Source organism: Varanus komodoensis, unplaced genomic scaffold, assembly GCF_004798865.1.
Source record: "Varanus komodoensis strain SLA01 unplaced genomic scaffold, ASM479886v1 scaffold1, whole genome shotgun sequence".
In the NCBI taxonomy this organism is placed as follows: domain Eukaryota; kingdom Metazoa; phylum Chordata; class Lepidosauria; order Squamata; family Varanidae; genus Varanus; species Varanus komodoensis.
In genome coordinates, this window is record NW_025335268.1 from 48,261,591 (window position 1) to 48,276,811 (window position 15,221).

The 15,221-nt window shown below is 37.8% G+C and overlaps 1 protein-coding gene across 2 annotated transcripts in view; it reads left to right on the forward strand.

Annotated features, from left to right (window-relative positions):
* ARHGAP18 (Rho GTPase activating protein 18) overlaps positions 1-15,221 on the forward strand; it is a 60,840-nt gene that overhangs the window by 12,088 nt on the left and 33,531 nt on the right. For both annotated transcript variants that reach the window (XM_044424725.1, XM_044424736.1), the window contains exons 2-3: positions 10,839-11,038; positions 14,085-14,320. In XM_044424725.1, coding sequence (XP_044280660.1) covers positions 10,839-11,038; positions 14,085-14,320 — 436 coding nt within the window. The remainder of the gene's footprint in view (positions 1-10,838; positions 11,039-14,084; positions 14,321-15,221) is intronic.

The following is a 15,221-nucleotide window of genomic DNA, read 5'->3' on the forward strand; positions in this document are numbered from 1 at the left end:
TAATAAACATATTTTAATGCAGAGGTGGTATTAAAATATGGGCCTGAAAATGAATGATTGCCATTTTATACATCAGTAAAACTGCTTCTGAGTAAACATATGTAAGATTAAGATGTGTCAAAGGCAGATTAACATTTCTGTTCTTGGAGGTTGGAGAATCATTCTGCCTCAGAACTAGAAAATAAAGTTTATCTTCTCTTCCCTGTATCATAATTTTATTTACTTTACTTGTAAGCAAGGTTGTTGGCCTTACTTGGATTCCAAAATACTTTTCCAAGAGTGGAAAGATACAGAAAACTCTTTCAGAGTTAGAAGAGTATTGTATGAACAAAGTGAATTCCAGACAACTTCTTCATTTGTCCAAGCCCTTGAAGCATTTATAAGAAAGCTATTTTTTCATGGCTTACATGCTAAGACAAGTTTCCTGACCTTTTTGTCCCTCAGTCCCTTTAGTTGTCTGTGCTTAATATGCCTTTCTGGAAGGTAAGCAAATCATCATAAACAATATGGTATGGTCTCCTAGGAGAAAGAGGAAGACTCTCCCCAAATTCATTGGACTTCTGTCTAATTTTGGATAAATCCATTTTCCAGGAAGCCCCTTACCAAGTCCTATTCCCCTTTGTTCTGCAGTGTCTCTTGAGCCTCCCGAGCGTGTAGCTCAACCAGCTTTGAGGAGGAGATGAGGTTGATTACAAAGATATCAATGCTTTGGTTCAATTCATTATGTACCAAATTTATCAGAAATATGTGATTTGGGAATAAACTTGTGTTTTGAAGAGCCAGTTGAGTCCAAAGTATTTTTCTTGTTTGACTTATTTCCTTTGAATATTATTGTTTCCTGTGATCTTTAAACTTGAAAGCAGACTTCAGGCTTGGGGTGTGGGCATCAAAATTGTTTTATGCTCGATCATAAGAAATCTTGCTAGGTTGGTATGCTTTCACTATTTTACCTGTTAAGGGCATTCATTTTCATAGTATTTGTTAGGAACGTGCTAACTACCAGTTGAGGGGATAAGAAAACATGGGAAAAAAAGACTAATGGAAAATTTTCAGTTTCCTGGTATGAGAATAATAGTTCATCATGAGGCATCACCAAGGCTTCGGTCTTGAACTCAGCCCAAATGTATTTAAGTTGAAGTTTCCCAGAGGAAGTGGGTTATGATTTGCAGCCCAGAAGAGTCCTAGCCTGAACAGTCAGATCAGGCTTCTGTTCTGTTCATATTAAATGCATCAAGACGTAATTTTATTCCCATTCAAATAAGCTCTGAGAATTTAAGTTTCTTAAACATATAGGTTCTCTCATTGCTTATTCCTGTGAAGAGGAATACTACTGTCTGTGCATGTGTTTGCATGACTGGGGTGGGGGAAGGGAGCTCAGTGATGTGAGTTGGTATGGTCAACACCATCCCTAAAGTGTCATAGCTGTGGTTAAACAAGGCATGACATTAACTGTACACATGCAACTCAATGTTCCCAGTTTCTGTTATGTAAATAGCAGATGGGAGAAAGCCTGGCCAGGTTTCGGCCTTAGACTGGGATAGAAGGGGAAACTTAACTCCCTGCCATAGCCTTGACAATTATCTCTGAAGCTGTTTTCTGTATTTTAAGCAAAGGCCCTTTGCAAAGGAAGATGATAGGCAGGGTAGTACAGGCATACCTCGGTGATACTGTGGGTCCAGTTCTGGATCAAAGAAGTAAGTCGAATATAGCAGTTATTTGGGTCATGTATACTGTACGTAGGTTTACACTACTGTATGCTGTAGTCTATTAAATATGCAATACCATGCAGTACCTTAATTCAAAAATACTTAATTGCTTCACCTTGGAATTTCCTTAAACCTCATGAACCACCCTCTGCTAGCTTCAAACTGTTCTTCTGCAGCTTCTCCGGTTCTCTCAGCTTTCCATAGCATAGCCCTTGGTCTGGATTAGGCTTTGGTTTAAAGCGATGTTGGAGCTGGTTTGATCTTCTGTCCAGACCAGTAAAACTTTCTCCATATCAGCAATAAGGCTTTTTCACTTTCTTATCAATCATGTGTTCACTGGAGCAGCACCTTTAATTTCCTTCAAGAACTTTTCCTTTGCATTCACAGCTTGGGTGTAGCTTTTAGCCTACATGCCTCCCCCACTAACTAGATTTAAAGTGAGAGATGCATGACTCTTCCTTTCTCCTGAACGCTTAGGGGGCATTGCAGTTAGTGGCCTAATTTCAATACATATTGTTGTGTCTCAAGGAGGGGGGAGAGACAGGAAAGGCTGGTGGAAAGGCAAAACTCTTACATGGGCATGGTTCCTGGCACCCCAAAACGTGTACTGTACATCAAAGATAACCAGTATCACAAATAGCCAGATTTACAAATATAGAGTCCTGTAATAATAATGTAAAATTTTGAAATACAGAGTTTGAGAATCACAATACCAAACTGCAAGGCAGAGGCACAAAGAGAGCAATGCTTGCTAGAGAAATGGTGCTGATAGATGTGGACTTGATGCAGCATCACATTCATGAAGCTCAATATAGAGGCATACCTCAGAAATAGTGCAGGTTCAGTTCCAGACCACTGCAATAAAAATGAAAATGGCAATAAAGTACGTCATACATCAGTCTTAACAATTGCAGAGAACAGTATCTGTGAAGCACAATAAAGTATAACTATATGATGAAATAAGTTTTAGTACTCCCTGTAGTTGCATAGGTCACTTTATAAACTGTAGGTATCAAAAGTTCCTGTATGCTTCTGGATTTTCAGACATGGACATATTCTAAGAAGAGGCCAGATGTGTAAGGGGAAGTGGTCTATTTTCTAATGTAGCCTCATGACTGAATTCAAGCCTCTGGTGTTCTCCAACCTTGAACTAACTCTTCAGGTTATTTTCCTCTTTGTCCTGTTTATTCAGACAAATAAGGCACAGCTGTCAATGGTTATTGGAAGCTTTGTGTCTAAAAAGCCATTGTTCCCACCTCCGAATATCTTAAAATAGCACTTAGCAATACTTGATTATATATTTGAATATATTTTGGGGCATTGTCCAGACTAAGTGTTCCTGTTTCCTTTAAATTATGACTACTTCCTCATCCTCAGGAAATAAGGTACATGTTGTTACAAGCATCCGTGGCACAGATCCACTTACAAGGCAAAATGTGTGCATACAATTTAAGCATGTGGAAGGAGCCGTAGTGATATAAACAAAAGGAAAGTGCATTTGCTAGCTTGACTTTTCTCATGGTAGAAAGTCTGTGTGAAAGCTGATATCAAGTCCTGTGCTTGAGCTATCAAAAATACATGACCTGTTCATGTATGCATGGGCCGAATATGAAATAGCAGAACTCTTATTTATCCATCGATTAATCCTTGTGATAGCTAACATGATTTAAGTACGAATGCTTCTGCCTCTGTTGGTTTGAAATACACAATGCTTATAGTGTTTACTCAGTCATAAAGATCATGTGTATCATACCATCTAGCATAGGAATCCATGCATCTTTGAATTAGATATTGGAGCAAGTGCATTTTGAAGAATGTGTGCCATTTCTGCTATCTTCTCTGTATGTGTTCAGTATGCACGTCTTTTGACATTATGTCCATAAGTATTTGGTGAAAAATACAGTGAAAGGAGGCTTCCTTAGTTGATTTGAAAATAGATGATAGCTTCATCCAGCTCCCAGTAGCTTCGTCCAGCTCCGGATGCAACCTAATAGATGCTTAGGTTTTCCAGTTGTTACTTCTGTGAGCTCAGCAGGAAACACTTAGAATTTTGCTGTGCTTATGGTAGGGAAATACACATTTTGTTGAAACCATCCCATTTGTGTTTTCAGGACTGTCATGAATCTTTTGCTCCATTGTTTGCTCATCAACAAACTTGGCTTTTTAAATTAGAAAGTTGTTCCGCTTGTGCCAAGTGCATATCTGTGCTAATGTGCACTTATGCAAATATAGTAATGCATATTGGCACAGATACACTAATATAACTTAATTAATGTGCATTAGTGCTTATTTCCCCTGAAACTGAAAATCTGGTCTGTAAGTCTGAGGCATCTTTGTGACTTAAAGAAGCCAGCCCACTGCATAATTTGCAAGGTTAATTCAGAGAAATCCAGACTTATTAGAATCCTCTGCGGATATCTCCAATATCTGGAGGAGGGCCAAAATCTTTAAATCTGATGACCATATTTGCATGTTGGGGAACAATATGGAATATGAACTTAAATCGTGAAATACACATTTTAAATTATTTTTTATTTAAGGATTGTGGAGGTGAACTATCAAAGTGCAAGTGTAGACTCTTGAAATGTCTTGCCATGACCTGAAGTCTTATGTTACACTCAAATATTTTAAAAATTGCCAAATGTATAAAAACAAATGGGTAGATGCAAAACTATTTTCATCTGTTTTCATTGGCACTCATGAAAGCTATCAGCATTATAAATCCTTTTTCAATAGCTTCTGAATGAGTATATACAAGGCAAATCATAGATCTTCTTAATATACAGGCTAGAAGTGTTCTTGGAAGAAAACTATGCTTCTAGTGCTAACTTAACCTTTGATACCTGACTGTATGGTGAAACTGTTTGCAGAGCCAATACTGAAAGAAGTGTGAGTAATACGATTAGGTTCCTGTTACAGCACTTGATATTGTTGATAGGAATTGCTGCTGGCTTTAGTGAAGTGATTTCTGGCAGAATAAGTAGACTCCCCAATTCATACCACTTATCATTGTTGGTAAAGGAATAAGATTTGCATATAAACTTCAAGCCTGAATAAACTTTGAAATGTATATGGCAAGCTACTGAGGAGAGTTTCAATGGAGAATGTCAAGAAAAAGATTGAGTTCTTGAATCATCTAACTTGTCTTTCATATCTAGTTATGGCCAGCCTCACACGATTCTGTGTATGTGTGTGCTGGTTGAATACCGTGCCATTTGCTCAATTACCTTCAAGGCACATAGTTTTCCATGACAAACCACCCTAGAACTCTTCAATAAACCATGGGTTCTGAGTTGGTTTCTCCATTAGAATAATGAGCTAAATTGCTCATTTAACTGACTTGACTGACTTGCATGGGAGTGGAGACCAAAAAAAAAAAAAAAAAAAGGCATGGATTCTTGTTCTGAATGATCATATCAACCCAACCTATAAAATGCCTGGGGATTTGGTAGTACTGAAGGACTCCCGCTAAATCCTTCCTGGTTATGAATTTGCAGTGATACCCTGCATTGCTTCTAGCTGTGGTTTTGCATATGCCTCATATTGCCTAAAGGTAGGGCTGGCCCTGATCCGGCCATCAGGCTGGATATGCATTGGTCTTTGGTTGTTACTGTTGGGTGGAATTGTCATCTGAGTGTGGAAGATACTGAGATAAGCGTTTTGTTATGGGCAGATCAATACCTAGTAGGACTTAGATAAACTGGGACCCCCCCCACCACCTCAAGGGCAGACAATCAGTCAAAATAGTTCTCCCTTGAAGGTGTATGGATATGATGGATGCCCGATGACATCTGAAGAGCTTTCTTTTTCAATTTGTTTTTGACTGTAGTCCGTAGTAAAATGTGATATGTATTGTTCAGTTTTAGATTGCATCAGGAAACAAACAAACAAGCTTAGCAGAGGCATTAATCTTAAGGTTTAAACCAACAATACAACGCTACATTTTCCTGCAAATTATTATGTTATACCTATTATTTATAATTCATAGTTAGATGTGATTCTGCAAGCACAGGCATTCAAAACAGCTAAGAAACAGATCCAAAAAATTATACTCAATTAAAATATACAGCAACACACAGCTTTAAACCAGCGTGCATTTTTCTTGAATAGCATAAAGCAGTAACGCTTTTAGTGTCTATATCGGTAGGTGTAATAGTGGCAGCAGTTTTTGTTTTCGTTTGTACAGTCACAGACCAGAAATATCAACAAAATGATAAAATAACTGTAGAAAAAATTAAAACATAGTTAAAAATGTATGCAATATTTTCACCCGAGTAACCATTTTTTCTAATCTGCATTGTATTCATAAAAAATTGGCAACATATCTGGTAACATAAGAAGAAACATGCCTTAAACACACAGATATTAGAGTGGAAGAATTATTCCCATAAGGATATGTTATTGAAGATTGAATCCATTTCTCTCTGTATTCCCTATAAAAGCTGCAATATAAGTGAACATGTTCCACTGTTTCTACTGCTCCTGCACCACAAGAGTATACCTGTTCATTGTCTGGGGTCTTATTAAATCGTCCTTTTAAAAGTGCTGATGGTAGCACATCAAAACGGGCAAGAGTAAATGGTCTTCTGTACTTTGGGATAGTTCATGTATACAGATCTGGGGCTGGAGTAAATCCATCATTATAGCAATTATTGCAGTCAAGATGAAATAATGAGGAACAAGTTTTATTAGCAGCAGCTCTCGAATATTGAAGATCTGGGCCTATTAATCTTTGAACAACAAGAAATTGGGACTTCTACAGCCCGTAGTTGCTCAGCACTTCTACAGAGAAACCTAGGTAATGTAGCTTCTTGTTCAGTTCTCCCATCCATTGGTTAACATACACATCTGAAAGCAGCAGAGACAGGTAGCTACCAGGAGCTACTAAGAAATGTAAATGTAGACACCATTTAAAGACTTCAATCCATGCCTTGCACTCAATAGACCAAATCTCTACCTCTAGATATATGGCTGCATTCCACATGCAGGGAGGAAGACCCAAAAGCTTCCTAAGAAAAACAGACTGAACTTTTTCATTTGGGAATGAAATCCCAAAATCCAAATAGGGATGACATAAATAAGTTGGGCCAAGGTCTTTGCTTTGTAAATTTGTATTTCAGAGGGAATATGATGTCCACCTTGGGTAAAGAAGAATTTTAAAATCTGCTGCTGGCTAAAGTTTGCTGATTCAATTGCTTGTCTATATTGTATCTTAGTACTATACAGTGTGGGACCATGAGGATCGATGTTACAGAAATGAAGAGTCAAATCATTTAAAAATAAATTAAAAAGAAAAGGGGCCAAAATGCAACTGTGTCTAAGTCCCCTTAGGTGCAATAGCGATTCTCTGCATTTTCATTCCCAGATTCTTTTTTCATGTGTTTTCATTCAGGAAAAAAATAATGTACAAAAACTTGTAGAAATACATGGTTTACTCATGTATTATTACAATGCTGTAAAAGGAACATGCTCAATTCATCATATTTTTAATGATGCAAGCTGCAGCATGTATCATATTTGCGAATTCAAGTGGCACATTAATTTGCAAGAAAAGATGCAAATCTGATGGGACACATACTAGGAGATGCAAAAACATACATCTTCCAATGTGATCAAACCAGTACTTGGTTCTAGAGATGGTATCAAGTCAGATTTTAACACTATCTCCAGTTAAGATTAGTTACCAAATTTGTTTAATTGTAAAGCACTAATAATTGTGGGAGATTCACAACAATGTGAGAAAACAAGTTTTTCTACTCTGTAAACAGAATGTACATGTTTTTGTACAGGTAAAAACACTTGAAATTTGGTATTGGTGAGAAAAATCACCAAAAGAAAATATTTTCCAAAGGTGTGGCAGCCTGTGCTTGTATTAACCTTAAAGAAAACTGCAGCATATCTGGTTGTCCAACTGGATGGATATTAGAAAAGTATGGAATATAAAATAAAGCTAACAATGAACTATGAGTTAATGTCTACTCCACTTTACAGGCTGCTAGAATAGCTAAAAATTCTAGAAAAACTTGATATTCTGATTTGGAATTCTGTAATCTAAATGTTTCTAAATGGCTTATCCCAAGCATATTATATGAAGGTATAGCTGTGTAAAACATATAACTTTCCTAAAATGGAAAGACTGTCCATTGACGGCATGTGTATGTAGCAGGCCTGCCTTCACCAAATTTTCTATTTCTCCTGTCCTCTAACAGAGAAATAATTAGCAAATAGTTCTGTGCTTAAGGCCAGCTCAACCGCTCTTCTGCATTTTTGCTACCCCCCCTCCCGCCCCCCAATATAAGCCAGCTACAAGTCTGGAGAGAATGCAAGACATGTAACTGCCTGTACACAAAAGAAAACAGAAGTGGCTGTTGTGCGTCTAGTGCTTTCCTCTTTCCATGTTTCTTAACCTCAAGAGATTCTGTGTGTGTCTACCAGCATTACTAGCACTACCAGCAACCAATGGTGAAAAGTCAGGAAAACGTAGAACATCATAGCAGTGGGACAGCAGTAATGCCTACTAGACATTAGGAAATGGTAGCTTGTTGTGGAATTGCCACTCGATGTTTAATGGCCTGTCTGGTTTGGCCCAAGGGGTGATTCCCACATTACTGTGAGATGTAGCTATCATGACTGTATCACTAAAGCGTTCTCCTGTTTAAACCTCTAGAGGTATGTAAAACAAACAAAGACTTCTCCTTAAGGTCTTAGCTAAACTTCTCAAAAACACACCATACTTCTGTGCTTGACATGTCACTAGGATAACTTGGAAACCAATGAGCATTTTCAGCACTGGTGTAGTGCTTCTATAATATTGGACTTGCACCCCTAATAGGAGGGAAATAGCTTTGACTATCTCAGCACTTCAGACTCTGTGAAGGGTTCCGTGTGTTTTACAACTATGCAAGAGAGGCTAGCAGGTAAATGCCAAAGAGAAGCCTCAGAGAAAATGCATAAATCATCATTCTTGGCACACTCCGTTCTTGGATGGGAATAGTTTTATGACAAATTGCCCTGAAACAGATCTCCTGAGTCATTCTGTCATCAAACAGACATGTGAGTTCCTCCTGAATTGTGCTGTGTCCAAATAATGTGTCTTCTGGTGACTGGAAAGTGCAGGAGCTGCATGAAAATATTCATCAATAGCCAGTTGTTTGAGGTATAACTGGCTATTAACTGAAAGTTGCTGTGGTGTCTAGTTTGCTGAACCTGCTCCCGTCTCCCCAGAAATTTAAGAGGCAGACCACATGTGACATTAATTCCCTTTGAGTGTATGATTTCTGTTTTAGAAACAGCCAGTGCAGGGGACAAATTCAGATCAGGATCTAAAAAAGCAGGGGAACTAAGCCTGTGGGGAGTTTCCTCTCTTGTCCCAGATCAGAGAAGTCTGCAAAAAATAAAAACCCCACACAACCCTGCAAGGAAGTTGAACAGACTGATCACCTGCATGATTTTTCATAGACTGGAGAGCTGTGAATAGGTTTCCAGTGTTTTGCACTTTTACTGGAAAGCAGCATTTAAGGCAACAATTGGGACCAGTGGAATAGCAGAGAAGGTGAGGGTTCGTAATCCTTTCCCTTTCTGCCATTTGTCTGCTCAGAATTGTTCTCTCTTGTATGATCCTGAGAACCTTCTTTTATTATGCCGTTCGACATAAGCGAGCGATTTCTGCCTTTGTCCAACCCTCTATGGGCTTGAGAAGAACACTTCCTTTGCAAAGGGTGAAGAAGCTGAACTGTCAAACTTTGTTTCCCTTTAAAAAGGAATGAAAGGAGAACGGAGATATTGATAGAGTCATATTGTTTTGGTCACGTGAAGAATGTCAATGCCTCTTAAATCCATTTTCAAAAGCATTTTCATTCATTGTAATAGGAATATGAGGGCCCAAGTGGTTAAAAATGGCATTTAAACAAATACAATTGCAAAAGAAAATGTTGTAGGCCATTCATTCATGACAAGCACTAGTTGGTTGCAATCTTTGACCAGTTTCACTGATAATAAATACATTTATGATTGAGTCAGTTAAATTGGTTTCAGCTTTGTTGTTTGTTTTTGCCTGCTTTGCCATAGTAAAGCCCAGCTGGTAGACCAATGATTATATAACAAACTTTCTGTGTTTTCTGTGAATTCAGTATTTCAAACTTTACTGTATTGTACATGATGCTTACAGTGCTATCAACATCTTCAGGCAAACCAGTTTTATCACCGAAAAAGGCTTTTTTCAGTGGTAATGGACTTGTTCATTCAGGCATTCATTCTCTGGTTCCAACAGAAGCAAGTTGGAAAGGTATACTTAATATTTTGGCTTTGGCACTGTATAGTGCCTTGTGTGGCAGATACTAGGGCTGAGGAGTGGCAGTGAAGGGTAGAGGGCTGTGCTGTGTGTTTCACACAGCCTGTTTGCACCCACTAAGCTGGCCTTCTGCTCTCAGGCATGGTGGAGGATGTTTTTTCCATAGCCAGTGCTGAATTTGTCCAAATAGCAAATAGTTTTGAAGCAAAATGAAATTAAGTAGAAGGAAGAATTAATGTTTTGTTAATAGTTATAAGACAATTGAATTTTGAAACTATGTCTGTGGCTTTTACAAAGTACTAGTAAATTTCATGTAGAAAACTACAGTCTTCAGGAGGAACTACCTAAACTAAAGCCCTGCTTTAGTTCATTACAAGGATAAGCCTCCTCGCTTCATTATTCTGAACTTGTTTCCTTTGGTTTAGCACAGTTTTCCCAGGAGACTGCATCCATTTTGAAGTATCTATCCCTAAATAAACCCCAAAAGTACTCGACAATTCAATTAACATTGCTCTGCTTTAGAAGGAAATCTCTTTTCTATACAATTGCTGATGGAACTCTGAATGTTAATAAAGCCAATAAGAAGATTTTTTTAAAGTTCAGCATTTGAGAACTTTGACTCCTTCTCCATTGCCTCTACACTGTAATTTCTTAAAATATCTAGTAGTTCTTTGAAAAGTTAGGAAATCTGGCTAAAAGGAAAAAGCAATTCCTTAAAATGTAGAATTTCTATTTTAGGATGTCATAATATCATATGAAGATCAGTGTTTACTGGTTTTGATGTCACTGTAAACTGTGCTCTACATTAATAAGTCTCTATTTTTGGTGTGTACATTTTCTAGCCGCAGATCTGGCCAATATACAATGAACCATGACAACTCTAAGAAGTCCTCAGGGAAGCCCCTTTTGGATCATTCAGATTCTCAAGATTCACTCGATGAATTATCAATGAATGACTACTGGAAAGAGCTTGAAATCATCAATGAAACCAGAAGCGATAATAATGAAGAACAGGAAGCAGTTGTAGTAAAGGAGCCAGATGGTAATCAAAATTAGACTTAAACTTGTTTCTCTGATTAAGTTTTGAAGCTTCAGCTTTAAACACTTCCATTCTTGCATTCATATGATGAGTACAGACAAACTTACATTCTCTCTGGATCTGCAGATACTTTCATCTCAAGCTCCTGGGAAAGATAACTTTATTTATAATAAAACATGTTTCAAGCCCTGATATCTCTAGGGATCTTTTTCATCTATTGAGTTGAAGACACATGTCTTTCAAATTTCTCAGAAGGGAACTTTAAAGCAACCCCTGAAGAAGGCATGTAAAAATCTTAGAGCTGGGATTTATTATAAGTAAGCAGTCTTTTCTAGCATCTTGAGGTACATTTGCTCTTTGGATTGGTATTTGATACCAGTTACTAGTACTGATTTAAGACTGAGGTCAGTTGGAATTGGCTAGTATATCTGTAAAACTGCCATCCAGTGACTGTGTACTGGCAATAATTTTCAAAGACTTGAAACTGCTATTGTAGAACTCTCACTGGCTGGAGAGGAAAAAAAATTTCCCCTTGTGTGCAGTGGTGTCCACACACAACACACAACAAATTCATGAAACTCATTGCTGAAAAATGTGCTGACATTCACTAGCTTAAGACTAAATGAAGTGTTCTGTTTTTTCCTTACTTGTGTAAGAGATTTCATTGCAGATTTTTGTAGGGATTTAAAGTTTGGGTGAACAGAGAAAACGATGCAGCAAAATAAAAGCAATGGGCATGAAAACCTGTATCCCTGACCTTTAACCAGAAGAAGGGCAGCAAAACATGTATCCTAGCACCTTCATCTCTGTAGCCGTTCATCAACTGTTGTACCCATAGTAAATGTTTATTTTTCTGACATTTTGGGTCTCTGGCCAAGAATGGTTTTAATCCATCCATTGGACATGCACATGGTAGACATGTCATGAGTGGAGCTGGCTGGAGCCAGGGGTCTGACAAGATGGCATGGGATGCCCCTTCTGACTTGCTATGTTTCTAATCCATATTTTAAAATCCTTTGAGCCTATTTCCATTATATTTGGTAATGTTCCACAATAATGTCATTTGTGAATTCTAGTTGAAATGCCTATGGAAAAAGTTGCAAAAAGAGTGGATAGGTTTCCTTATAGTGAACTCAAGAGGAAGATCTCATTCTTCAATTTAAATATACACCACAATACATCTATTCATTGTGAACAAAGGAATGTATGTATTAATTACACATGATAACACATTAGGCATTTGATGTATAATCTAGTTCTGATCAAATGCATTTCTATAGATGATGTGTTCCATTCCATCATGTGACTTTGAGACTGTTCTTTATTAAGAATTGGTTTTCATACAAGAAAAAGTTGAAAGATTTCAGTAGTGAAACACTTGAATAAAATATTCTAAAATGCTGCAACCTGAATGCTAAAATACTACAGTTGCTAACAAAAAGCTGAATTTAACCTGGACAAAATACTGCATTCCTTTCAATGAAAGTGCAAAAGAAAGGCATAAGTAGTTCTGCAAATATATGGTCATAATACTGTAAAAACAATTCTGATTTGTCTTTTTAAAATGTCAAAATTTTATTGGAAAAACCTCTGACTCTCTGGAGGTGTATGCTAATAATACAAAAATGGTAATTCCTTAGCTTGTGTCCATTTATGTATATGCTTCTGTTAGAGCTAGACTGTCCACTTGAATTTTTAATAGCATTTTAGACAAAACAATAATACTAATCTTAGAAAGATGTAAAATTTCTTACAAAGTGCTTTAAATGTTAATGTCATTTCTCTTGAATCTGAACACCTCTGCATTCTTTGCTCTTATGTAAAAGTAGTATGAATCATTTTTTGTGATAAAGATACACAGAACAATAAACAGTAGTCCTAGTTATATCCACATACAGCAAATGACTTAGCTTTTACCTGCAGGGACACTTTTCCAACTAGAAACAATAAAAACACAAACCTTTGCCAGGAGGCACTAAGGAATAGAGAAAGTATAATAAGCAAGACAATTGAATGCTGCAATACTATCACCCATTTGCAGTAAGATCATCCATCAGCCTTGATAATCACTGATTATGTTAAACTAATCAAAAGTTGCACTAAGAAAACAATATGCTACCATCTCCAACTAGGAAGCAAGGAATAAGGGCAAATATAAAGCCAGCAAAAGTAGAATATAAATCTACTGAATATAGCAATCATATATAAATGTTTACTTATGCTGGGATTATGATACAGGACATTGCCATTTCTGATAGCAAACAAATGTCTGCAAGTCCTACATTACAGGGAAGCCGGAGTGGAAGAGAGACAATGAGGATTTTTTGGGTTTTTATCCATCCTATACTTTCCCACAGAAGTTCATGGTTGCATGGTTAAAGTTATGCACTCTTTTGTGTGTTCTTCCCTTTCTTTGTGAGCTTGGAAGTTTCCAGCAGTTTGTAGTAAAACCATAGTTTACTGCATTCAGACACAACAACAAATGATGTCTTGTGCAAACTAGAAACTTCAGATCTCTTTTCCTCACTGATAGCAGGACTAGATGAGGAAAATAGAACATCTAGGTGAACTTGATGTTCACAGCTCCCCATGCACATAATTCCAAATCATGGCTGCCATCATGTATGAATGCAGCTAATCACTGCTTGTTAGTGGAGGGGTTTGTGTTGCTGCAATAAAGGACAGTAAATTGGGAGCAAAACATCTTCCACTAGCATCGCCAAGTTTCTGGAGCTGTGAGTAGATATTTCACCAGTTTTTTAAAATCACAGCTAATAACCTTTCACTTTCTCCCATTTGAGTCAATGTGTCTTTGTAAAGAGGCTGCAATCGGGGCCCTAGTCAAGGTTAGGCAAAACCTCATCCCTCCAGGCACTGATTTTAGCTGTACTTCAATTTGCATCTGCAGTTACAGTCCCCTTGCTTTGCCCTATGCAAGTCAATCAGTACTATTTATATCTTCCTTTTAAAAATGTATGTAATGGTCACAGTTAATATTAGCAATATCTTTAATATAAATCCCTCTTATTTCTTCTTCCGTGTGGGCCAGAGGGAGAACTGGAAGAAGAATGGTTAAAGGAAGCAGGCTTGTCAAACCTCTTTGGTGATACTGCTGGAGACTCTCAGGAAAGCATTGTGGTTTTGACTACCCTGACCCGTACACAGGCGGCAGCAGTACAGAAGCGAGTAGAGACTGTCACACAGACTATGAGGAAGAAAAACAAACAGTATCAAGTTCCTGATGTGAGAGATATCTTCAAGCAACAAAATGAGTCAAATGAAAAAGTAAGTTCCTGGTTTGTCCTTACTTAAAGAGCTGTTTACTAAATTAGGTAATAGAAATAAATGAGAAATAAAGTACTGTCTTCTACAAGAATTTCATCAAAAGGCATTTCCTAAAGGCTGCTTTATATAGTACTTGGTGCCTTGGGAATTCTGAAATAATACAGTATTTAAATTGTCTAGGATAAAGCAGAAGTAGTTTTGTCTAGGAAACAACCTGATTGTGCTCCTTGGCCTTCAACTGAAACAGGTATCCTTTTCAGGTGGAGTGGGAGTGGGGTGGCTGTGCAGTAGGCTGGCTAACCATTTTCCTAATTTGAACATCCATTTCTGCATGACTCTTTAAAAATGAGCTGGGGTGTGCTGCCATGTTGACTTTCTGAATCTCACATTGCTGGATTGATTATTAGGGAAATGTTCTACTGTGAGACACTTTGCAGTTATTGCATGCCTTCAGTAGGCCTGAAAATGGAGTGATCTTACATAGATCACTGTTTGCCTCAGCATCCCCCCCCATATGTAAACGTAGAACACGTGAAGTGTACAGTTTCCATTCTTGTGATAGTCATGCTTCCTTCCTTAATGTATACAAGAAACACATATGGGAGCATCAAATGCTACTGAATTGGTCCAGACATAATATGCTCTCGGTTGTTGTAGAATGGATGCTGAAATCTGACTGAAGGTAGATGTGAGCAGAAAAGAAATGTCCAGATGCTTTTGACCAACTCGCAGCATTCCTGACCATTGTCCAGGCTGGAAGCCATCAGGGAATTGCTCCATCTGGAGATACATCTGGAGAACTACCTTTTGCCCGCTCTAATTTAAGATATACCTTCCTCACAGCCTTTCAGAGGGTTCAGACTCATACAATATAAATCCAAAGATGTGCTTGCTTGGGGCA